General features: G+C 42.6%; 1 protein-coding gene across 1 annotated transcript in view; it reads left to right on the top strand.

The window, feature by feature from the left end:
• Tnn (tenascin N) overlaps positions 1-26,308 on the top strand; it is a 66,848-nt gene that overhangs the window by 13,199 nt on the left and 27,341 nt on the right. Inside the window, exons 6-14 of the mRNA XM_021168992.2 lie at positions 1,258-1,347; positions 9,598-9,861; positions 12,870-13,133; positions 13,850-14,113; positions 16,501-16,764; positions 18,662-18,925; positions 20,814-21,077; positions 23,111-23,374; positions 24,867-25,130. Coding sequence (XP_021024651.1) covers positions 1,258-1,347; positions 9,598-9,861; positions 12,870-13,133; positions 13,850-14,113; positions 16,501-16,764; positions 18,662-18,925; positions 20,814-21,077; positions 23,111-23,374; positions 24,867-25,130 — 2,202 coding nt within the window. The remainder of the gene's footprint in view (positions 1-1,257; positions 1,348-9,597; positions 9,862-12,869; positions 13,134-13,849; positions 14,114-16,500; positions 16,765-18,661; positions 18,926-20,813; positions 21,078-23,110; positions 23,375-24,866; positions 25,131-26,308) is intronic.

Here is a 26,308-nt window from a genome sequence, read left to right as displayed (position 1 = left end):
GATTCCAGATGTTGGCTGAGAAGCAAAGGTGGAGTGAGACAGTGTATCCTGGGTCTTAGGAACCACACTGGATTCCAGACTCCTAGATATAAGCCTACCCTGGTGGCCTGCTGTCTCTGCCAGCATTTAAGGGCTGCAATCCCAGGGCACTTCATTTACAATGTATGTCTCAAGTGTCCTTCCAAGTCAACATATTTTTTGAGGTCCTATGTATATTTTAAGATGTATTTGATGCTGTATACATACTTCTTTTGGAGGAATATTGGGATAGAGTGGGGAGGGAGGAAGATATATATATATATATATATATATATATATATATATATATGTGTGTGTGTGTGTGTGTGTGTGTGTGTGTGTGTGTGAGAGAGAGAGAGAGAGAGAGAGAGAGAGAGAGAGAGAGAGAGAGAGAGAGAGAGAGAGAGAGAGAGAGAGAGAATGAGGAAGTTGATTTGGTGAGAATCATGCCAAGAAGGGTTGCGTTATCCACAGGATATGGAATCCCTTCTTAGATGACTGAACTAAGTCTACTGAGACCTGGAACTCAGAAAATAGGAATTCAGGGATAGACCAAGCTTTGTAATACTTGAAGTTTCTACACTTTTCAAGGACTTCTTTAAGAACAGTGGTACATGTACACAGCCACGAATACCACAGGTCATTAGAAGAAGCCATCTAAACGAAAGATCCTCAGGCTCATTAGCCTCATGGTCCATCCTCTGGGTCCTCACTCCGCTGTCTACTTCCTCAGCTCCGTTTTGAGAGATGAGCTCACAGCTCTCCATCTTTGTGGAAAGGAGAGAGTGTGTGGGCTTCATAGATGCGACTGTCTGTTTTCATTTTACTAGTGGAGTCTGAATAGTTGTGTCATGAGGAACAACCACTCAAGTTGTTTCCACAGGGAGATAACTTAGCCCAGATTCCCTTCTTTCTTCTATTATAAGAAAGAAGTTTTGAGTGAAACTGGTTGTTAAGAGCTGGAAAACATTTGGGCTATAAATAAAATTGTGAAGTAAGTACTCAGTAGCCAACAAAGGACAGGAGCTCTAAGGACTCGATGCCATCTGTTCCCCACCATGGGGAGTCTACCGATCCCAAGGCTTGTTACCTGCCTCAACTTTTAGCTTTGGGGTTAGCATAAATCTTACCCTTCATAAGAGAATCCAGGTAGAAGCTGAGTGGGAGTGGGTTGGGAGCCTGTCTTCACACTCATGTTGGCTGCTTTTTTTTTTTTTTTTTTTTTTAAAAAAAAACTAGGTCTGCAGCCTGGAACGGAATATAAAATCACAGTTGTGCCCATACGAGGTGATCTGGAGGGAAAGCCGATTCTCCTGAATGGCAGGACAGGTATGGAGATTTTATCTTCACGTTTTCAGATTTTTCTTGTCTTCGTGTGACAGTTCTAGGATTTCCATGGAGAGGAGCTATGGCTGCCTGGATGGGTGTCTATACTGAGGGGCAGAAGAACAGAAGCAAATCTCTCCCTTTTCACTTCTTTTCATGTCCTGGGAAAAAACATACCTGGGATCTTGGAGTCAAGGGGAGATGCTATCCCTGATGCCTTTCTTCTGACTTTAATTGCTTCAATCCCTGAATCATTATGGTCTCAAGGCACTTAATAGGCATACAGAACTTCATTCCCCGAGGACAAATGAACTAGACTATTTGTCTCATTGTATTTGTTTCTAATATCCACACTCAAGCAGTCTGTTCTGAAGTGGGAGATGATATTTAAGACCCTCCCGTGGGAGTCATGGTATAGTTAGCATTTGTCTATCAAGAATAAGATGTTATACAGCAGTAATTTGTCAAATATCAACCAGAATGGAATTTGAACACATTGTAGGTTTAAATGCATATTGAACTGTGTACATCCTGCATAGAGAATAATGCTCCTGCATACACAGATTGAGACCTGGAAGAGGTTGGTGATTGGAGCCTGCAAAACAGGAATCTTTCAATTTTGAGTTTTTTTTTTTAAAAGAGTGGCTTCATTCTTTCCAGTTAAGTCTTAGAAGTAGCTAGGTGTGGTGATATAGTAATGGCGCTGAATGGTTGGAGTTAGAGAGCTGGGTAATTACAATGAAGAGCTGTAATTTAATTTATGATCCAGACAAGATGGACTGGGTAGTTTGCCTAAATGGTTGATGAGACATTTGAGTGAGTCAGAAAATGGCAAGTACTTCCCTTGCTTCTGAAAGCTTTCTCTCTGGCTTGATTGAGAGGTTATAGATCAATTGAAAGGTTGCTACGTGCCAGGCAGCAAATTTCCTCAGCATTTTTCATGAGTTTTGCCATTTAGTTCTCACAGTCAGTCTATGGATGAGCTACTACTATTATTTCTAGGTCACATGCATAGAAAAACTAAGACTTGAAAACATAAAGGTCAAGATCACCCAGCCAGGAAATGGCAAAGCTGGGTTCTAAAGAAGGCTGCTCACCTCTAAGCCTTGGTGCTTAGTGACAGGAGCAAATTGCTGCTTAGTTGATCCTTCTGTTGAGAGATGAATATGCTTTCTCCTCTTACACAATCAACACAACACACAACCATTGGCCATTGGTGTGTGTGTGTGTGTTTGTTTGGATTATCCAACAATTCTCCATCAGACACCAACTGGGTGTCACACAAGTTAACTCACTTCTAATAGTACCTACTAAACATATCAATAGATTTGGACTGAAGGGTCAGAATTTAAAAATGGGTTCAGGAGGAAACTGGAGGACTTCTTTATTAGAATTTGAAACAACATCAATAGGGAGGCCAGTTGTGAACCTCAACAGCCTTGGGAGGAGGTGGATAGAGAAGAGGAAGAGAGTCTTTTTGAGTTCTAGTTGAAGAGAACTGGCATATTCAACAGTGCCCGCTAGCAGGAAGCTGCATGGTCGAAGGGGAGAGGTGCTTCAGAGAACAGCGAGAAAGCCCAGAATGTCAGATGTTGGTTGGTATTAAAAAATAATTTAAAAAAGAAAGAATGAATGAACGAACGAAAAAGGAAAAGTTTTTCTTTTTTTAGTCTGAACTCAAAAAGCAGGCAGAGATGTAGCAGAGCCTGACCCTCTCACCACCTTATCATGTGTTTGGCTGAATCAGCTTTCCTGTGGGTAAACTCTTGGTGAGGAGATTGATGCGGTCCAGTGGGTTAACGTTTAGGGGAAAACAATAGCATGCTCTCATCTTTCCAGTCCATAAGAATGTCAATCTCCACCTAGAACAACCAGGGAAAGAGGAACCTCAGCTTCCATTCTTTTGACAGTGTGTTATGCTTTCCCTTAATAGGATTCAGGGAAGCCCTGAGACCTCCATCTTTTCATGTGTTATTTTAAACCCCAAGGAGGTTAATTGTGAAGCTACCCTTCCCAATGTTACCGAGGGGAAACAGGATGTAGAGCCCCAAGCATGATCAGGAGGGAAGATCCACCCTCATTGGCCTACACCACGACTAATCCTGGTAACACAACTTCTACTTCTTGACGAAAGCCTTTTATAGTCACATTAAATGTCACAGCCTCTGAGTTCTTACAACAATTAATTGCGTGTGCCATTGAATTGGTAGTTAACCTTTCAAGTATATTATCCCAACTAGACTATTAGCATCTGAGAAGTGTTTTTATTGTCAATTATATCCTAACATCAGGATGAGATACTTCACTAGATTTCAAATAAATCTATGGTGTGTGCACTACTAAAATAAAAATGAAAAAAGATCCTATCATTTCTGAGGTCAGGGAAGACTATGGGTTAATTTAGGAGATTAAAAATTTGTTTTCTCCAAATTTTTTGTTTTTTGCAAGATGAGAAAGAGCGCCAGGATTTAAGAGCAGTGTATGCGTATGCAGGAAGGGAATGTAGTTCCGTTATTTTCCACTTAACAAGTCAACCAATGGAACTTGTTAAAACAAAACTCTTAAAACTGAAGGGTCTCCAAATAAAAAGGTTTATTGAGCTGTTACAGCTGCTAGACAGGAACAAAATAAAACAAAACAAAACACTGACCAGGTTCTTGGACAAGTTCCTTTGACTATTAGCAACAGGGCTAAAGAGTAGTCGAAATTATGTGAGTGGGACGCAGAGAGCCAAGAATACATTTATAAAATCCTGGGAAGGAACACGTATGTGCTTAACACTGAGTCTACACTGACAATAGATAAGAGAGATCAGATTATCACGGGCCGCGGGAGATGGAATTCTAGCCCATAAGAATGTAGCTTGAGTAGTTCTCCCAAGAACCTCTGCTCCTTCCGCTACAACCAGGACCTTGAATTATGCTGGAGGAAAAAAATGAGGACAAAACAATGAAGCAAACCAGGCTTTATTAAGGAAAGTAGAGAACACAGTGAAGGGACAGGTATAGGCTTCTCAAGAGACAGAGACTAGCAAGGATTTAACAATATCTACAAAGAATTTTGAGGCCAGATCGGTCAAAGAACATGATCCCGTATCTAATATAAAATCTAAAATTAAAATATTGAATTAAAATATTCGAGTATACTTATTTTTTAATTCAAGAATTGTTTTTAATTAATTCAAGAATGAGATTATAAGGTCTTTTATGAGTGTATTCTTCAGGTTTATGAATGAGCTAAGGGGTTGCTGAGAAGAGAAGTTTAAGTCAAAAAGGCCAAAGGAATTATTGCTGTACCTTAGATCAAAACCAAATTATGACCTTTTGATTGTCAACTCTGTTCACAACTTTTTTGAGACTTTTTTTTTCAGAAAAAAGAAAACCCTCAGGTTTACAGACAACGAACAATCGGATATGGTTGAACTCAAAGGGCACTAACATTTTGTCCTTAAACATTAAACATGGTTCATTACTTGTTTTAACTCTCCAGTTTCATATATCTCTCAGGAAAAGTGACGTTGTCTCCCTGCAGGCAATCTTTACAATGTGGGTATATGAAGACTGCACCATTCCATTCTCCCATCCCCATAAGCTTTTCTGTCTCCCTGTCCTGCTTTGGGATTATTCAGAGTTGAGAAAACTTTGGAGTAAGAGCAATGTTTGTCGCTCTGAATTATTCAGTTTTAATACTTCTGGAAGCTTTCAAGTAGACAGGGCGTGGTGACTCTGGTCAGGGACTGTATTTAAGTCAAGGTTTTTATGTAGCATTCAAGACCAGGGAGAGATCTTACCGTTAGTTTCACCCACAGTTATTAACAGATTCACTTCCTTTACCATCTTCCTCCTTCCTCCTTTCCAGTCATCCCTTTATCAAACTAATATCTTGAAAAGGACAAGGCTGCTGGGCGGTGGTGGCGCATGCCTTTAATCCCAGCACTTGGGAGGCAGAGGCAGGCGGATTTCTGAGTTCGAGGACAGCCTGGTCTACAAAGTGAGTTCCAGGACAGCCAGGGCTATACAGAGAAACCCTGTCTCGAAGAAAAAAAAAAAAAAAGAAAAGAAAAGGACAAGGCTGATAGATGTCAATGAGGACCGCCAGTGTGCGGCAGGTGGGAAGTTGTAGCTGAAGGAGGCCTCTGGGACCAGGTTGGAGAGAGATCCTGTTTTGTAGATGAGGCTACAGCTGTAGTTCATCTACGATTTGGCCCACCACCACAGCTACTGGAAGATTTTGTTGCATGGAAAAACGACTTAATGTTCCCCACATCCCCTCCTGGCAGACATGGAGGTTTTGGTCTTGCAGGGCTGGCTTCGTGCAATTGTGTAAGTGTGTGGGGTCCATCGGTGGGGTCTACTTCTCATTCTCGGATGCCAGCATCTGACTGCTGTCTTTGTTCCACCCTGTGAATGATCAGGGATCACAGCTCGTGAGGATCCCCCTTTCTAGTCTATGCTGGTAAAGAGCTGAGAGAAAGAGAGTGGGGAAGAAGGCAGACATCACTGAGTTCTAGGCTGGTTCTGTCTGGCAGGACTTCTGTGTTTTAACTTCTCGATCTAGAGTGGCTGTAGATATAGAACTATCTAGATATCTATTTATATTTTAAACGCTAGTGTTCCTTAACTCAGGTCTGGAAGCTCACCCCACAGAAAACCCAATGTTGGGAAGATTAGTTTTTCATGGTTTTTTGTTTTTGTGTTTTTTTTTCCTTCGAGACAGGGTTTCTCTGGGTAGCCCTAGCTGTCTTGGAACTCACTCTGTAGACCAGCCTGGCCTCAAACTCAGAAATCTGCCTGCCTCAGCCTCCCAAGTGCTGGGATTAAAGGCGTGCGCCACCACTGCCCGGCTGGGAAGATTAGTATTACAGTGAAAGAAGTGCTTTATTCATTGGGAGCTTTACTTGAAAATCACCCAGGAGGCGAAAGGACCAGACCAATGAGGGAGAGACACCCCCTCCAATGAAGAAGAGAAAGGCTACTGTCTTTTCTCTGAACAAGCAGAGCTCTTTCAGAAACTCAGGTGCCTCGTCTTTTCATGGTCTCTTGTTTTCAGTGGCATCTGATAGTTTTTTTTTTTCTTTCTATAAACCCTGAAGGAGAAAGAGAGACTTAGCAAGGTCTAGGTCAAGTTAATCCTGCATTATAACTTTAGGCAAAGCATTTCTCAAATGATCAATATCTCTACATGCAGAGCGGAGTAGAATCTGACCCAAAGGTTAAAGCAAAAAAGAGGACAGACACAGAATGAAGGCAGAGATAGCAAAACTTTCCATCCCACATCAATCACCCATCAGACACGTGCACAGAAAAGCAGAGTCAGTGTTCTCAAGAAAGTGTTCCTCAAGTGCTTGAAAAGCAATCTAGGCTACTGTTAGCATTGCAACAATGCACTGGACGCTTTCTACAGCAAAGCAAATGGAAAACTACAGTGTCTCTAGCTAGATTATGTGACTTATGAGGTTAGTGTTTTTTTAAATGACGGGCAAATGATTCTAGAGGGTTTGCTTAGTGTTTTCCTTGGCAACTACTCCATCTCTTCAGTGTTCTGAGGCTGCTGAGGGAACACAAGCTCCAGGGCTGGCCAGGTTGGATCTCTAAGTGCACATAGACAGTTCTGATGCTACCAATCCACTGGCCTGTGCAGAGTGACAAGATGTTGCAGGCTAAGTACTGATAGGGGCAAGGTGCGGGAATGAGAGATACTGCTAGGATGCTGGACTTTGTAGGTGTGGGTGGGTCACTTTGGAGAGGGTGAGAGTCAGGGCTTTCAAGAGCTGGATTGCACTCCTCTCTCTGTGTCTATAATCTTCTCCTTTCATCACTATTGCTGAGACTGAGCTATGGCCTGGGGGTGGGAGTGGGGCTGTGTCAGCATCCCTGCCTAGCAAGCACAGAGACATTGGGGTAAGAGGTCAGAGAGAGAATCCTCTCTGTTGTATACATGTCTTCTTCTGAATGATCTCTTAGAGCCTCCTGTTGGCATTGGGGTTCTGCAGGCTTCTGCATCCAGACACCCCCTCTCTCATTCCATGGAACTCCCTTTGCCCATGAGATGTATCTAGCACCCCAACAGCCCAAGCTGTTTTCTTTCTCTTTAGAATTCTCCCCAAGTTCTAATCAACTACTCCTATGTTATTTCAGGTTGCAGTCGTCTTTCAGAGCATAGTTTATTCCATCTACAATTGTTAATGTTTATCCCACATAGATTGAAGAGATGCCAGTCACATTGGATTGGATCCACCTAAATGACTCCATTTTAACTTTATTATCTTTGAAAAGACCTCAGATGCAAGTTGACAAAGATTGTTAGCGTTGTTGCAGTTGCTAGTATTTATTACTGTCGATCTTACAGAAGTTATCTAACCTGTCTGGGCCTAGCGTATGCGTACTTTTCTAAGAGGGGAAGACTATTAGTTTTCCTAACTTGTGAGGCACCTGGTGAATGCCTTGTGTTTTTACCATGGGATTTGGTAACTAATGTATGAAAAGCACCATGACCCTTGGTATGTGCTTGGTAAATAGCAGTTGACTTACTAAATGAAATATGAACTGCCTCTGGTAATGGAACACATTTCATCTTCTCTTGCAAATAAAACAGTGCCCTTATGTTTGATAAAGGTGCACTGTAGCTAAGGTTGAAAAATGGGACTATGTGAAATTGTAACTTCTCTCTGAAAAATCCTTGGCTGAGAGACCAAGAATAGATTGAGGTGGGTAGGGTGGGAGGAGGAGAATTTAGCTGCCTTAGACCAAGAAGTTGTTTTGTGGCTTTTTTCAGTTAAAAAGTTGTAGATCCATATACAGAGGACATTCTAGGGTCACGTCTTAGCGTTGTTCTGTTTGACATCTTTATCAGTGGCCTTGACGAATGTGTATTGATGGCTTGCTTATAAAATTCTCCAGTGTCTGGAAGATGGACAGAAAAGTGAGCATATTTAGACAAAAGATTAAAATATAAATGGAACTTTAAGAAGGCAAAACTAATGAGTATAACTGTTGGCCAAGGACATTATTAAACATGCATAGATTGGAGATGGTGGGATTTAACATGGAAGTCCTTATTCTTTGATGTCTATCAGAATCACTTAAAAGTTTTGTTTATGTGTTTACTAAATTATTGCATATTTTTAGATAAGGCTTTACTCAGTGGATCAGTCTGGTTTTGAACTTCATGTATAGCCCCGGTTTATCTAGAACTCATGATTCTCCTGCTTCAGACTTCTAAGTGCAGGAATGATGGGCTTGTCTACCACAACCAAGGAGGTGTGTGTTATGTGGTGATTCTTGTTTCTAATCCCAGCGTTCAGAAAGCTGAGTTGAGATACAAGGATTGTGAGTTCAAGCCAGTCTGGGCTATATAGTAAGATTCACTTTTTAAAGAACTCTCATAACTCCCCAAGCATAAAACAAAACCAAAGAACCACAACCAGCCAAACGAACAATAGTCCCTGAAAGAAGCTAAGCGATGCTAGGGCTTACTCTGCACTTCTTGAAGTGGAATCTCTGCTGGTTGTACTTAGCAGGGACCTAGTGTTGGCAGAAATTGAGGAAACCTAGATAGGGGGACTCCTGAGGCCACAGGTACAGGGTGTGTGTCCAGGATACAGTTGGAAAATTGTTTTGAACACCAATGACCTCAACACAGACTGCTGACTGTCTTATTTATTTATAACTGCTGAATGCCATCCTATTCCCTGTCACATACATTGTTGTGGGGTAAATAAGTTAAATTTTTGGCCCTTTTATTTCAGGAAAGAAAGAAGGAAACATTATATAGATAGATGATAAATGCCTGGTCAAGAAACTTTCATTTGAAAGGAGTAGATAGATGAGGTCAGTTTTGATTTCAGGGGAATTGAGAAAAGAAGGGATAACTGTTCTTGAAGAGTTGCTGAGTGGTCTCCTGAAAGGGAGTTAGAGGCAGCCCACCTATACTTATAGTAGACATGTTATGGGAGTTATATTTCACAGAAACTACTATGTCAGTGATAGCATTGATTACTTTCCAGTTTATCAGCTGCACCTAATAGAGTTTCTTCTAATGTAGTCAGTAATCTGAAACTAGAACAGATTTGATTTTTAATCTACCAGGGACCTATTCTCAGTTTAAGATTAAGGCAGAGGCTAGATATTCGCCTGTCATGGTTGAAAGAGAGACTCCTTTGTACTGTTGAGAGACCATTGATCTAGACCTTAAAGTGACTGTGGATTTTACCAGGCAACTTGTTTCTCTAATTTTTGTTTCTTATGTATGAAGAAATTGATGGACCAACCAATGTGGTCACAAATCAGGTGACAGAAGACACAGCATCTGTCTCCTGGGATCCAGTGAGGGCTGACATAGACAAGTATGTGGTACGCTATATCGCCCCTGATGGGGAGACCAAGGAGAAGGCAGTACCGAAGGACCAGAGCAGCACCGTTCTCACAGGCCTGAAGCCAGGAGAGGCCTACAAAGTTTTTGTGTGGGCTGAGAGGGGCAACCAAGGCAGCAAGAAAGCAGACACCAAGGCCCTCACAGGTAACGGGAGAATGGGAGTTAGGTAGGTTTCCTCAGGGTAAGGAGGAAGTTGCTTTTGAAGGTGAAGATCATTACCATTTTGGCATCAGCTCTTTTATTGGTGGGGTTGGAGAATATTTACAAAAGCAATTTTAAAAGAGCGTTATTTTTAAAAATTTTTAATACAATATATTTTGATTTTATTTGATGATATTGTTTTCTCTTCCCATCTACTCTCAGATACCACCTCGCCTCCCTGCTCACCCAACTTCATGTTTTTCTCTTGCTCCAAAAAGCCCCCCCCAAAACAAAACAAAACCTCAAAAATCAAAACAAACTAAAAATATAAACAAAGCACTTCCCCCCCCCCTCTCTCTCTCTCTCTCACACACACACACACACACACACACACACACACACACACACGGAGTTTGTTTGTGTTGGTTTCTATTCCTGGGCATAGGGGCTGCTTGGCATATATATGATTGTTCTACCCAGTGACCCTCCATGGGAAAATATATTTCCTATTTCCCAGCAGGTGTGAATTGAAGTTAGCTCCTCCCTTGGGGTGGGACTTTGCATCTATTTTCCATGCTCAGTGCTGAGATTTTATCCTAAAGCAAATTTCAAATGTCACATTTATGATCTTTTCTTTTCTTTTTTTCTACATTTTAACTTCAGATGGAGCTATAAGACTATTTAATAGGAATAGTCATATTTATTTGGGATGAAATTCCATATACATCTGTCTTGGAGTAGAGTAAAATGTTGTAATTTTTACTTTTTAATGACAACTGAAGACTTCGGACCAACAATAAATTTGAATGTTTATCTCAGATTACAGTGGTGATAGAAGTAGTTTGCATGCAGCTAGGAGCTCTCTTTCAGACAAATGGTTTGCATTGGCATCAACATTTGCCAAACGCACGGATACTTCCCTTAAATCTTTAGAAACATAAGATCTCCAACTGCATCTGCTTGGTCTGCTCAGCTCAGGCCTTCAGATGTTCTGAGACATACTGAGACAGAGCATGGCCAGTCTTTGTGTTCAAACACTCTGTTGGTCATCTCTGAATTCACAACAGTCTAATTGGTACCCGCCTGCTCTTCCAAAGCACTTAGTAGGAACTCAGAGGGAAAGGATCCGCTGATTGTGTTTGTACAGTCACTGAATACAGAGAACGTCAGAGAGGCATGCATAGGAATTAGGAATATGGTTTCAGATCCTTGACCATTTAAAATTTAACTCCAGTGTTGCCATTTATTAGCTGAGTGGTGGTGGGTCAATTACTGGTTTATAAAATGGCTCAGGAATGTCTGCACTACAGGAATATGGGGAGGGTTACATAAGTGTCTTAGTTAGGGTTACAATTGCTGTGACGAAACACCATGATCAAAATCAAGTTGGAGAGAAAAAGGTTAATTCAATTTACACTTCCACATCACAGCTCATCATCAAAGGAAGTCAGGACAGGAACTCAAGCAGGGCAGGAACCTGGAGGCAGGAGCTGACAGAGTGGCCACAGAGAAGTGCTGCTTCCTGGCTTGTTCCTCGTGGCTTGCTCAGCCTGCTTGTTTTTTAATAGAATCCAGAATCACCAGCCCAGGGTGGCACCACCCGCAACGAGCTGGGCCCTTTCCCATCAATAGCTAATTAAGAAATGCCCTCCAGCCTTGCCTACAGCTCAGTCTTTTGTGGGCATTCCCTTAATTGGTGCTCCCTCCTCTCAGATGACTTTAGCTTCTGCCAAGTTGACAGGAAACTGTCTAGGTCAGTGAGTGAACTCACTTAAAGCGACGGGTGCACATCACGCTTGTTGCTGTGATAGAACACTGACCAAAACCAATGTGAGGAGGAAAGCATCTGAGAAGGGACCCTGAAGAGAGCCTGCAAGGACAGGTGTGAGCTCACGGGAAAGTCACCTGTGCAAAGGCCTCAGGGATGAGGTCGAGCAGTTGGTAATCTCAAGTGTCCTTTATGGTAGGCAGGTCTGTGAAGTGGTACAATAGTAAGGATGGGGCTGTGACATTAAAGTGTCCCAGGAGTTAGACCCTTTATTGTTCCATAACAGACAACAGCGATATAGCCCCATCTCTGTGCTTCTTAAGGTCAGTTGTCTCATGGGACTACTTGTCACTGCTAGGTCTGGCCTGTGGTGGTGTGCAGGGTGAAGTGCTCTTTCTTTCTGGGAATACTCTTCAGGAGCTGGCCTCTGGAGCGGGGTTATGAAGGCATCATGTTTAGGAATGCCTTTTTGTTTGTACCATACTATTTGGAGTTTTGACTCTAAGGTCTTACATTTTGAGGAAGAAGGGATATCCCATCCCTTATATGCCATTCTTAATGGCAAGCCTTATAAGCACGTACCATGCAGACGTTCATCTATGAGGAAGGCTGGCTCTTTACTTCTTTGTAGAGGGGCAGAGACAGAAACTTAAGTTATGCAGTTTGTCCTAAGTGAGGAACCAAGAAAACCAGAGGCCAGCTTCTATCAGGTTTCATCACACAGATACTCGGGCAGATACTCCTAGGCTCCTTCTCATGAACCCACACCTTCGTACCACCAGTTTAAAGCTCACCCCGTTCACTGGACACAACATAACGTTCTCTGTAGAAAGCACTGACAGCTCCTACTTCGAGAACATTTTTCATCCCCAGAGCGGGGAATAGCAGAGAAGATTATTGAAATATACTTATTTTCAGGTGCAAGGGGTCAGAGAACTGCAAGAGTGCTATGTAATTTATGATAAATTACACATAAATGGCATGTGAAAGCCATTTCTTTAAAGAAAGAAAAGTTTATGGAATTGATCTATTTATTGGCACTGTCTGAATTCTTCCTTTCAGTCGTACTAGCAGTTTATTCTTAGAATACCTGACTTGTCTACTTAGAGCTTTAAGCTCTCTCAATCCCCAGCATATAGCTGACTGTGGAGTTATTTGACATCACTATTTTGGCTATGCCTTTGGCCTTTTAGGAACTAGAGAGCAGTAAAGCTTACCCTCCTCCTTTGTATCTTCCTTAAAGAAATTGACAGTCCAGAAAACCTGGTGACTGACCGGGTGACAGAGAACAGCCTCTCTGTCTCGTGGGACCCAGTGGAGGCTGACATCGACAGGTACGTGGTAAGCTACACTTCCGTGGATGGAGAGACGAAGCAGGTTCCAGTGAGGAAGGACCAGAGGAGCACGGTCCTCACCGGTCTGAGTCCTGGTGTGGAGTACAAAGTTTACGTGTGGGCAGAGAAAGGTGATCGGGAGAGCAAGAAGGCCAACACCAAGGCTCCCACAGGTAAGCAGAGAGAGATGCACCGTTGGAATGAAGTGTGAACGTACGGATTTGAGTGTGCATGGTACCACAGGTTGGGACCTGAGACCAGAGACTACAAGGATGCATGAGAGGTAGCTCAGCCGGTGGCGTGCTTGCGGCACAATCTAAGTCCGATCCTTAGCACAAGCTGGATGTGGGGGTGCACACTTGTGACTCCAGCTCTGGGGAGGCACACAGGTGGGATCCCTGGGGCTCACTGGCCAGCCAGCCTAACCTAGTCAGCTAGCCTCAGGACTCGGTGAGAGGAATAAGATTGCATAGGAGAGATTCTTTTAGCAGACTCGGTGGCAGTGCGTAGAGGGTCTAGTTTTGGAAATACTTGTGACAATACCCTCAGAGTGCTCACCGGAGAGGCAGCCCTTGATACAATGATAAATTAGTTACCCTGACAGTGTGACAGGTGTTTAATTGGCTGTCTTGATGTGCCATATGTTACTATGAAGAGAATATTCCTTCTACATTTTAGGGAGCCCAAAGTCAAGAAAACATGTTAAGTGTATAGCTAGCCCGAGATTGAGATAGAGACCCAGAAACTGCTTCCTCCCTTGACTCCCACCAGAGGCTTGGCGTGGTAAACCATTGCCTTGTGCTGAATGTTCTGGAAGATAAAAAGCAAGATAAGGGGGTGTGTGGCTTCCATTGTTATAGCTTAGACTTCTCAAACATTTTCCTTTCAGACATCGACAGCCCCAAAAACTTGGTGACTGACCAGGTGACAGAGAACACTCTCAGTGTCTCCTGGGACCCTGTTCAGGCCAACATTGACAGGTATATGGTGAGCTACACCTCTGCCGATGGAGAGACGAGAGAGGTCCCAGTGCCTAAGGAGAAGAGCAGTACCGTCCTGACTGGCCTGAGGCCAGGCGTGGAGTACAAGGTCCATGTGTGGGCCCAGAAGGGGACCCAGGAGAGCAGAAAGGCCAACACCAAGGCCCCCACAGGTAATGGGACATGCATTGCGCTGTTCATGAGATGGTAAGGTTGGCTTTTCCCTCTTTGACTTTTGTTGATTAGCGGCAATGATGCTCCCTCAGGAATTGTATACCTCCTTGTCTTACAATGAATGTCTTACACTGTAAGTCTCCAAACCATGGTCTTTACAGACTAATGCTTCCTGCTTACAGCCTCCCCCGCTTGCCTCTTCTTCTGCCTCTGAAGATGATTTGTTATTAGAGCTAAGTGTTTCACTCTGGCAGGAAGCAAATATGAAGGGAGCGCAAGCAACTGTCAGGCGGAGAGAGCCAGCCTTGTAAGGTTGTGATCCACCACCAACTTCTTCTTTTTAAAAATTCCGCGCTTGTTTAGACCCTTCCCGTGAAGTTTGTTCCTGTTTCTGCCCTTCGGATGAGTGCTGTAGGCAGAAATAATTGCAGTGTTTTGTTATCTACAAACAAGCCAGCGACTAGTCCCCCCTGTGTTGACTTTTTTAGTAATGAAAATGTCCATTTCCATGTATGGGTCCATCCTTCATTTGAGTTAGTCGTTTGCATGCTAACTGCATGCCATGGGAAGCGGTACTGCTCAGCTTTTCTTTTGTTTTCCTCCTTGAACGTTAGGTCCCGTTCTTTCAGCTGGCTAACTCTCATTGTTTTCCTTCCTGACCCGTTACCACTCCTTCCTCCTAATCCCCTAACACCCTTCATTTAGTGGTTGGTTGATCAAGGTTGGTTAGCTGAGGACCCCCAAACTGCCCTGATGGTGTCACCTCAACCCTCTAGCTAGTCCTCCAGGACAGCTCCTAACACGACCCCAAGCACTTTCTCTACTGATGTTTAGTTCATGGGAACTGCACCCCCTTGCTCTTTGTGAGAGCATCCTGCCATTTTCTCACTGATGAAGAATTTTAGCCACATGTCAAACACCTGCTGATGTGTTCCCCATGCTTTAGAAAGGGCGTCTCAACCTCAGCACTGCTGACATTTGAGCAGGACAATCCTTTGTTGCAGGGCTCTTCCTTTTGTGTTGGAGAATGCGTAGCACACCCTGTATCTCCCTTCCCTCTGCTGAGTTGTAGCAGTTAGAATGTCTTAGGCATTGCTAATCAACCTGGCTGAAATCTTTTGCTCTATAGCAAACACAGTAAGCTCTTCCAGGGATCGAGGTGAAACAGATTAAAGTTCAGACCTCACCCAAGGTACACAAAGTCTTCTCACATAATTCCATTCTCTGAGTCCTAACATACTGGCCTCTCCAACTTCCTTAATAACTGGTCATGCTTGGTCAGCCAAGGACCTTAAAACTATTGATCCCTCCTTACCTGTGGGCTTCCAGGTGGGAAGTTAGATACCATTTTTCTTGAGGTCATAGCCTAAAGCAACATATGAAATAGAACCTTTGAACAAATGACCTTAGGAAAATGGCGTTTGCAATAAACTTCTTTTAAAAAAAGAAAATATTACTAGTTTATTGATAAAATATATTTTCAATTACTTTCTATTATGTAGTATGGAGGACAAAAATCTCTTGGATTTATAGTGTCAATGAATTGATTTCATCATAGTAATGATAGTTGAAGGTTTGCACATCTACTCGGTGCTAAGAACAGTCCTAGCACGTTATTAACTCATAGGATGTAACACTAGGATGTAACACCTTTATAGGATATAAATCAATATCTCCCATATTCCGTTTTTGTTTCCTCTTCAGAAGAAATTGAGGCATAAGGGCTGGGATGCCTTTTATTAAGTTTTGAATCTCAGGATGAATCTTCTGTGGTCCTGAAGCTGTAAATATTGTTTTTATCTTAGTTGACAAAGTTAACCACACACACATACACACACACACACACACACACACACACACACACACACACCCTTAAACATTTTCTACTTTACAAATGCAGAACAGAGTAAAGCAACTTTCCCAAGTATTAAAACTAAGTTAATAATTGATGAAAATAGATGGACATGTTGAATATTGGTACCTCAAAGTCTATAGAAAAGCCTCTCTATAATCTTAGAGATGAGGAAGCAGAGCTTAGAGACAGGCAGCCGAATTGCCTGAAGCTGGCTACCAACTGGATGATGGCAGAGCTGAGGTGAAGTTCTTGGTCTGCTGACTGGAACCCAAGGGGCTTCCTCTCCCTTAGCTCTGCCTCTGAAGGTAGAACACACTCTTCTTGGATGCAGTATTCATTCTACTGTCCTGTGCTGTCCTCCTGAGGCTCTGAGTTCAGCTGTGGAGACAAGGTCTCTGTCCATGAAGCACTGAAGATGCATATCCAATACGGAAAAACCTTAAGAACTGGAAACTCTCCCAGCCCAGGCCCAGTGGTCTCAGTTTCTGGAGCCTGTTACTAGTATCTATTGATCATCTCTTTCTCTTGTAGATATTGATGGCCCCAAAAACCTGGTGACTGACCAGGTGACCGAGACCACTCTTAGTGTCTCCTGGGACCCAGTGGAGGCTGACATCGATAGGTACATGGTTCGCTACACGTCTCCTGATGGAGAGACCAAGGAGGTGCCTGTGTCAAAGGATAAGAGCAGCACAGTCCTGAGGGGCCTGAGGCCAGGTGTGGAGTACAAGGTGGATGTGTGGGCCCAGAAGGGGGCCCAGGACAGCCGGAAAGCCAACACCAAGGCCCCCACAGGTATGAACATTGTAGCCTGAGCATGTGACATATTTCATGGTAAGCTTTAGGAAGGATTCTTGCTATTCCTTCTTTGCTTCTGGAAGAAATAAATGATCATAGAAGACCAGAGTGGTACACTTTTGTCATAATACCCACACCCTCCCCACATGACATTTACATTTAATCTAGAAATATGGACTCATGCTTTGGTCTTACAAAGGTTAGTGATTGTTCACATCAACATATTGTTCTTCGAATTGTATATTTCCATCACTGTCAAACACTGAAGTATTTCATCTTGAAGATAAAGTGACATCAAGATGCCTATGCTTTAGGGTCTAGGAGCTAAGTGCTTTAGGGAAATGGTGCCTGCTGAGCTTTCCTCGGAACAGGAGAATTTATTGTTCTCTTCGTGAGTAGATTCTCTTGAGTACTGTGTGTGCGTTCCACTTTCACAGTCCTAGAGTTGCAGTACATACCTAGCATACACAACAACAATTGGTAAGTTCAAGGCTTACCCATTTCTGTTTCATTTGCAGAGAATAGTGTTATGAAGATATGTGTGTATGTATAAAATGCAGTCCTTAAAGTATACAGCTCAGCATTTAGTATGACATATTGACAGTGCTGTCCAACAATTAGCACTCTTTAGAACATTGTTGTCACAATAAAGAACATGACATGCATTTCCAGTTATTGCACTTTCTCTTTCCCTTCCCATCAGTAGCAACAGCTGTCTGTTCTAGATTTCTCTGTTCTGCACAGTTGTAATACATGGAGTCACACAGCATGTACTGCTTTCACAGAATAGAGTTTTCCGGTTCATCTGTGTTATAACATATATGGACATTTATTTTTATTAACATTAATATTTCCTTGGATATACACATTTGTTTACTATTTTGTCTCGGTGGCTATTTGTTTTGTTTCCACATTTTAACCATCATGAATAATAACACTGGGGCATTCATTTCTCTTAGGTAGATGTATTAGAAATGGACTGTTAACCCTATGTGTTTAATTTTGAGTTCCTTCCACAGTAATCTCCAAAGCGGCTGTGCCCTTTCATACACCCACAAGCAAAGATCAGGGCAAATGTCTTCATGAGCGTGGTCCTGAGGAGAATTTGTTATTGGTAGAGCAGGAGTTCATGCTCTCATTCCTAGCTAAGAGTCCTCAACCTAGTGGAGTACATGATTTCTATAATTCACATAAAATAGAGATCATAGTGTCTGACTCATGAAATACTCATGAAATATTGTAGCAGCTTACTGTATATGTTTCTAAAATCCACTCTTACAGGTGAGGAGACTGAGGTTTAGTTAGAAGTTGAAGTCTCCAAAGCTGCTGGGCTGGGAATGTTTTCACTATCCTGGGCTACTTCCTTGAGGATCTGAGAGTCTAGTTGTGGAGATAAGATCTCTGTCCATAAATCAACATCAGTATAGGAAATGGGAGAAACAGTAAGAACAAGAATAAATGCTCAGTCCAGCCTTAAAGATGTCTAGTGTATGTGCATGTGCATGTGTATGTGTGTTTAGACCAGTGGTTCTCAACTTTCCTAATTCGGCAACCCTTTAATATATAGTTCCTCATGTGGTGATCCCCACAACCATAAAATTATTTTTGATGCTATTCTAAAACTTAATTTTGCTACTGTTATGAATCATAATGTAAATATCTGTGTTTCCCGGTGTTCTTAGACAACTCCTGTGAAAGGTTGTTCAATCCCCAAGTGGATTGTGATCCGTAGGTTAAGAATCTCCTGTTTAGACAGAGTCTTGTTGGGCAGCCTATACTGATCTCAAATTCATGATCTCATGATCCCAGGCCTCAGCCTTCTGAGTACTGCGACTATAGACGTGAGACACCACACTCAGTTTACTAGTGGTTACTGATCAAGCTTTTCTTTTAGATATTGACAGCCCTAAAAACCTGGTGACTGAGCAGGTGACAGAGAGCACTGCCACCGTGTCCTGGGACCCAGTAGAGGCTGACATCGACAGGTACGTGGTGCGCTACACTTCTGTCGATGGCGAGACCAGGGAATTTCTCGTTGGGAAGGACCAAACAAGCACCATCCTGACAGGCATGAGACCAGGTGTGGAGTATCAGGTCGACGTGTGGGCCCAGAAGGGGACACAGGAAAGCAGGAAGACCAGCACCAAAGCCCCAACAGGTAATGGACAGTGTTCCCTGAGAAGGTAGCAGTTATCATCCCACACCTATGCGAAGTCATGTTTGGGTTTCTTTCGCTGCTATGATGATCAGTGATTTTGAGAGAATCAGGATGGCAGATCACTTTTGTATAGCTTGCACCATCTCTAAGTGCTGGACACATGTCTCTTAATAAGGACCTCATGTTCAGCCTTCCACTTCAGCCTCATAGAGGTTGGTGATGAGCTGTGGATATAACTCAGTAGTGAATGCTTGGATAACATTTTCAAGTCCCTGGGTTTGATCTGCTGGAAAATAAAAGGGCCAACAGTGGCAGGTGACTTCTGCCCAGTGTTCTTTCAACCATGTTTCCCCTTTGTGTTCAGTCTCCAAATATTTCTCTTCATGAAGAGATGGAAAGGAGATGGATGTTAGGCCCTGTGAAGTAAGTACTTTAGGAAAATGGCTTTCACTGTGATCACTTTGGAGCAAGGAGAGGATGTTAATTTTTAGTGACAAATCCTCTCCTGAGTGCTGTGTTTCATTCTGGGGATCACACCATTGCTATTTCATATAACATTTGGTAATCATAAGGCCTTCTCATCTGTGCTTACACATTTTGTCAGAACAATCATATTAGCTGATATTTACATATTGAAACTCACCTTTTAATATGTATGACTTGATTAATTTAGACTACTCACAGAGTTCTGTAACTACTACTACTACTATAGTCTATTCTCACCACTGTAAAGAACTAAGCTCAGACTCACAGCCATTGCCAATCAGTCTCCAACCTTACTACCTCCAATGCTACTAACAATGGCTGCCTGTCTGTATAGTTCTATGTTCTGGACATTGTTTATAATGGATTTATCATCTATATAGCCTCTGGTGAGCTCTCATTCATTTTGGTTTCTTTGTATTATAACACATATCAGTATGTAAATTAGTATTTCACAGTACATGTGAGCACATTTGATTTTCAGTTTGCTCCTTGTTTGATATTTTGATTATTTTAACTTTTAAAAGTCTAAGATGAATAATGTTATAAGGACATTTGTATGTATATTTTTGTGTGTGTGTGTGTGTGTGATGCTAGGGATCAAACCTAGGACCTGGTCCATGCTAGGCCAAATAAATTATTTTGTTAGACTAACAGCATTTCATGTTGTCAGTAGACATCTGACTATAGTCTCATCCTTCTGTGCACAAGAATTTTTTTTGCCATCACTTTTCTTGTTATATAACTAAGAGTGGAATTACAGGATCATTTGGAAATTCTAATTTTAATTTATTAGGCAAAAGTTGAGATAAGATTCTAAATGCTGCCTAGCAACAAATAAGGACTATTTTGTCTGTGCACTTAGTCCTTAGAGGTGTTGGCTACATTGGTAGATCAGGACTGAGTTAGTGTCTTCATTTCAAGTCTGAGAATCCCTCAGTTCCATGAAGTGAGTGGTTTCTGTAAGTCACATAGCTGATACCTCGTGGGTTTCATTTCTCAAGTACTCATGCAGTCCTGAGGTATCTTATAACTTATTAACCCAGGCCCACAAGTACAAATAAGAAAAGTAGTCAGGCTATTACCCAGTTACCCAGGCTGATGGCAGAGCTGGGATAAATTTCTTGGTCTGCTGATTGGAACCCAAGGGCCTTCCTGCCCCTTAGCTCTGCCTCTTAAGGTAGAACACACTCTTCTTGGATGCAATGTTCATTCTACTGTCCTGTGCTGTCCCTCTGAGGCTCTGATTTCAGCTGTGGAGACAAGGTCTCTGTCCATGAAGCACGATGATGCATATCCAATATGGAAAAACCTTAAGAACTGGAAACTCTCCCAGCCCAGGCCCAGTGGTCTCAGTTTCTGGAGCCTGTTACTAGTATCTATTGATCATCTCTTTCTCTTGTAGATATTGATGGCCCCAAAAACCTGGTGACTGACCAGGTGACCGAGACCACTCTTAGTGTCTCCTGGGACCCAGTGGAGGCTGACATCGATAGGTACATGGTTCGCTACACGTCTCCTGATGGAGAGACCAAGGAGGTGCCTGTGTCAAAGGATAAGAGCAGCACAGTCCTGAGGGGCCTGAGGCCAGGTGTGGAGTACAAGGTGGATGTGTGGGCCCAGAAGGGGGCCCAGGACAGCCGGAAAGCCAACACCAAGGCCCCCACAGGTATGAACATTGTAGCCTGAGCATGTGACATATTTCATGGTAAACCTTAGGAAGGATTCTTGCTATTCTTTCTCTGCTCCTGGAAGAGACCAATGATCATAGAAGACCAGAGTGGTACACTTTTGTCATAACACCCACACCCTCCCTCCATGCTATATAACACGTTGGTTCAAAGTAAGGACCCCATATTCTCCTCCTCTTTTGTCTCTTGAAGGTTAATGGTGATTGACACATCCACCCACTGTTTATCAAGATGTGTATTTCCTTTGTGGTCAGTTTCAAAAGGATCCTCTTGAAAAGAAAGAACATATGCTAGGATCTGTGAGCCATATACTTTATTGAAATAAATGACTTTTGCTGTGCTCTCTTTGGAACAGAGAAGGACATTGCTTTCTTAGAAAAGAAGCCCTCTTGAGTACTATGTTTTCTTCTCTGAAGATCCTGTGACTAATTATATCTAAGAACAGCTGATAATTCTAAAGCTTTTCCATCTGTGTTTCCTCTTCATCAAGAATAGCCTCCCCAAGATGGCTTTTCACACTCCAATTCACCCTCTTGAAGAGTCCAGTTCAGGGCATATAGTATTTTCTTGACATAGTCTCAGAATTGCTCAGTGATTGCCATTGTTTCAGTGACATCACCAGCAAGAGGAACCTCCTCCTGTCCATCACCAGCAGCTTCCCATCCCCATTCCTGCAGCCATAAGTAATAAGTGCTGTCTGTCTCTGTGGAGGTCTCTGCTTAAATAAAAAAGTATATTTTTGTTAATTCTTGAGAATTTCATAATGCACACAATGCACTGTGATCATTCCCCACTCTCCCCATCTCCTCCCAAGATAGGATGTTGTCTCTTCTTTCTTTTTTATAACCCACTAAGTCCACTTTATACTACCCATATACTCAGGGATGTGGGGCCATCTGTGGTTGACCTACCACATCCCCAAAGGCCCTTTTCCAGAACCTATAAATTGTCAATAGCCTCTCAGCTGGGGGGCGGGTTCCCTGAGCCCCTGTCCCATTCATGCTGCAGGGAGTTCAAGATTACAGTGGTCTGGTCATCTCCACAGACATGTTTTTGTGCAGGTGCTCTCCAACTCTGACTCTTACAGTCTTACTGTCTCTTCTTCGTCAGTGGTCCCCAAGCTAGAGTGTGTGGGATATAGATGTCACATTTGTGGGTGAGCCCTCCACAGACATTTGTTCTCTGAACTGTGACCAGTTGTCAGTTTCTTCATCAGCTTCTGTCCACTCCACAAAGAAGCCTCTCTGACTTGTTATAGATATATGTCACATTTGATGTGGCCTTTAGTGATTGACTTTTTTCATGAAACACTATTCCTCAGGATCTGTCTCATGTAGCATGAATCCATTCTAAATTTTATCCTTAGTGAGTGTTTCATTGAATGGCCGTATGACAATTTGTTTCTCCATTTGTCACTTGTGAAATTGTGCATTGTGCCATAGCATTTGTCCGAGAGTTTGTTTCCAGGACATAAATGCCTAGGAGTAAAATTTCTGGATCACTCTCTTATTCTGTCCTTTATTTTTCACTATATTACATATGCCAGTATATTTCCATAGTGTTTACCCCACTTTATACATCCATTAGGAGGAAATAAGGGCTTTTTTTCTTTCCTCAGAGGAATTTGCTGAGTTGATAGCACCCCTGTTTTACAATAAAAAAATCCCCAAACCAGTGGAATCTTCGACTTCACCAAGACATATAGAGAGCTGGTGAAGGTAGAATCTGACTCATGAAGTATACACGGAATATTGACCTATCTATCTTATAACCTAGTCCAAGGGTCACATTTATGCAAACGGAAACTGGCTGTGGTGGCCATCCCATTGTCCTATTCTTTCTCTCTGAGGAACCAAGAGTCCAATTGTGGTCTCTGTCTATGAGATCACATAATGAGAGTAGACATATGGGATGGAAAACTCTAAGATCAGGAAACTCAGCCCAAGCACAATGGCTTCAGTCTTTGTGTCTACTCTAGTTAGTGTTTATTGACCAGTGCTTATCCTTTCAGATATTGATAGTCCCAAAAACCTGGCGATCGACCAGGTGACAGAGACCACTCTCAGTGTCTCCTGGGACCCGGTACAGGCTGACATTGACAGGTATGTGGTGCGCTACACCTCTGCTGATGGGGAATCCAAAGAATTCCTGATTGGGAAGGAACAGAGGAGCACAGTCCTGACAGGCCTGAGGCCAGGTGTGGAGTACAAGGTTGAAGTGTGGGCCCAGAAAGGAGCCCGGGAGAGCAAGAAAGCCAACACCGAAGGTCACACAGGTAATGAACAGCATGGGTTAGCAGTATGATGGCTGCCAGGCCAAGCTTAGGGGAAGTCAAGCTTTAATTTCTTCCTGTGATACAGATGGTTATTGATGGGTTTTGGAAGAGCAGCTTTATTTCTTGCATGATCAGTTTCACGTACCATTCCTTACTCCCTGCAACTGGTTTCCTTATGTGCTAGACCAGTGCTTTACAACCTTCCTAGTGCTGCGACCCTTTAATAAAGTTCCTCATGTTGCAGGGGTCTCCAACCATAAAATTATTTTTGTTGCTACTTCATAGATATAATTTTGCTACTGTTAAGAATTATAATATAAATATTTGTTATTTTCCAATGGTCCTAGGTGACCCCTATGAAAGAGTTAAACCTGCAGGTTGAGAACCACTGGGCTGTGTTCTCTCCAAACTGCTCAGCCGAATGGTTTGTGATTTCTCTTCCAAGTGCTTGGGTTTCTTGCCAGAGGTATTATTTTCATGAGTAAGACCGGAAAATGAAAAAAATATCAAAATCTACTTTAAGATTCTAGATTTTACATCTGCTGTCACAAGTAAAGGTTTGCTTCTCTACATCCAAATCATATTTTAATTATAAAACGAATTTGTCACAGTAAGTGATAAGTCCCATGGGAGAGCTCTATTGTCATGCTAATGGACACAAACTTGTTTGCAAAACCAAGGTCTCCAACTTGAATCTCTGTATGTTGCCTGTCGCATGCCTTGCATATAGAGCAAAAGCTTGATAACCTTACTAAATGAACGAGAAATTAGGTTTTTTTTTTTTTTTTTTTTTTTAAAGATTTATTTATTATATGTAAGTACACTGTAGCTGTCTTCAGACACTCCAGAAGAGGGCGCCAGGTCTCGTTGCGGATGGTTGTGAGCCACCATGTGGTTGCTGGGATCTGAACTCTGGACCTTTGGAGGAGCAGTTGGGTGCTCTTACCCACTGAGCCATCTCACCAGCCCGTTTTTTTTTTTTTAAACTTTTAGTAGAAGTCATACTCTCGGTTGTCTGATTCTGCTTGTTTAGGGTCTCCATGTGGGTAGGGAAGCATTCCTGGGAAGAGATGTGCATGTATGAAGACAAGTAAGAAACAAACAGCAAATGAACTAACCCCCACCAAAATAGAGTGTCTGAGATAGAAAAGAACAGAAAATGAAAACTCACCACTCACCATAGCCAGCAGTGTCTGCACTCTGGGCCTGTTAATGGTGCATATTGATTTCTTGTTGTTGCTGCCATCATCATCACCAACATACCACTACCATCATCACCATCATCATTTCTGTGCATGTGTGTGCATGTGTGTGTGTGTGCACACATAGGACATGGTACATGTGTGGAGATCAGAGGATAATTTTCTAGAGTTAGTTCTCTCCTACAGTGTCAGGGATGACAGTCAGGTTGCCACACGTGTGCAAGCATCTCTACTGACTGAGCCATCTTGCTGACCCAACAGCACATACTGACTAAGACTTTTCCTTGTAGACATTGACAGCCCTAAAAACCTGGTGACCAATCAGGTGACTGAAAATACAGCTACCATCTCCTGGGACCCGGTGCAGGCTGATATTGACAGATACATGGTGCGCTACACATCTGCTGATGGAGAGACCAGGGAGATTCCAGTGAGGAAGGAGAAGAGCAGCACTGTCCTCACAGGCCTGAGGCCGGGTGTGGAGTACACGGTCCAAGTGTGGGCTCAGAAGGGGGCCCGGGAGAGCAAGAAGGCCAAAACCAAGGCCCCCACAGGTAATGGATGCTGCTCATTGGGACTATCAAACCTGTCACGGAAGAGCAAACATTCTTTTCCTTTTCTTACATTGATGTAAGATAGGAGGTGAGGAATGAACATGCTGGGTTAATAATAGAGGTTCATCTATTACTGCTGTGGGATGGCATTGGTGATTTGGGATCTGTGACCTCAAAGACTGGACTGTTTTAGGAGGGCACCTTAACCCATTTCCTCTGACATATATAGTGCCTCTCAGAGACAAGGTAAAATTGTAAACAACAAACGTTTATTTTATTTTATTTTATTTTATTTTTGGTTTATAGTTGTAGAAAAGAATCCCAGTGTTTGAGTTGTCTTGCATCGTCACACACATGGACAAATAAACATGTAAGACAAAGAGAAGGCAAGGTCTTGAACTTAAGCCTAGATCTGAGCTGACCTGCACAGTCCTGTGGGGGTATCAGTCCCTTAGTGAGGGCTCTGCTCTCAAAAGTTCTACTTCTTAAAACCTTACTGAGGGTTTTGATGTAAAATAGAAAGGAAGAAAAAAGAAAGAAAGAGGAAGAGAAAGAAAGAAAGAAAGAGAGAGAGAACGAGAGAAGAAAGAAGAAAAGAAGGAAGGAAGGAAGGAAGGAAGGAAGGAAGGAAGGAAGGAAGGAACCCAGACCTCTCATTCACTTTCAAAGAGAGCAAAGTAGAGCAACAGATCCCCTGCTGAGTAGTCACCCTAATGCCTTGAAACTTTTCCCGTAGCACATGCCCTTAATTGTTAATGTTCCCCAGCTACTGAAGATTTCAGGAACTAATGCGAAATTAATATAAAAGTTCTGGGTTAAAGAACTGTGTTGAGGCAAGCTGTTCCATGTAGACTTGACCTAATAGAAAGCATGTGGTATAAAGTTATAAATGTCACCCTGGGAAGCAGGAGAGCCCCGTGTCTAGTATGAAGCTAACTTTTCATCGCCATCTTTTAAGAGCGTGACGGACCTAGGGATGGAGTGACGAACAACTAAGTATGACCTGTGCTCTCCTGCTAGCCAGTGGGAGAGACAGGCAATAGATGAGAAGGAAAATATGTAACTGTAAATTACCGTGCTCTCTCCGAAGGCCATGAAGATGGTGGAGGTTGAGAGAAGAGTGGAATGGAAGATGTAGTGATTTGATGGAGTGAGATGGTTATAGGTTGCGCATTGTC

Source organism: Mus caroli, unplaced genomic scaffold (assembly GCF_978045245.1).
Source record: "Mus caroli unplaced genomic scaffold, Mus_caroli_1 scaffold_1, whole genome shotgun sequence".
Classification (NCBI taxonomy): Eukaryota; Metazoa; Chordata; class Mammalia; order Rodentia; family Muridae; genus Mus; species Mus caroli.
This window is presented reverse-complemented; position numbering and strand designations above follow the sequence as displayed.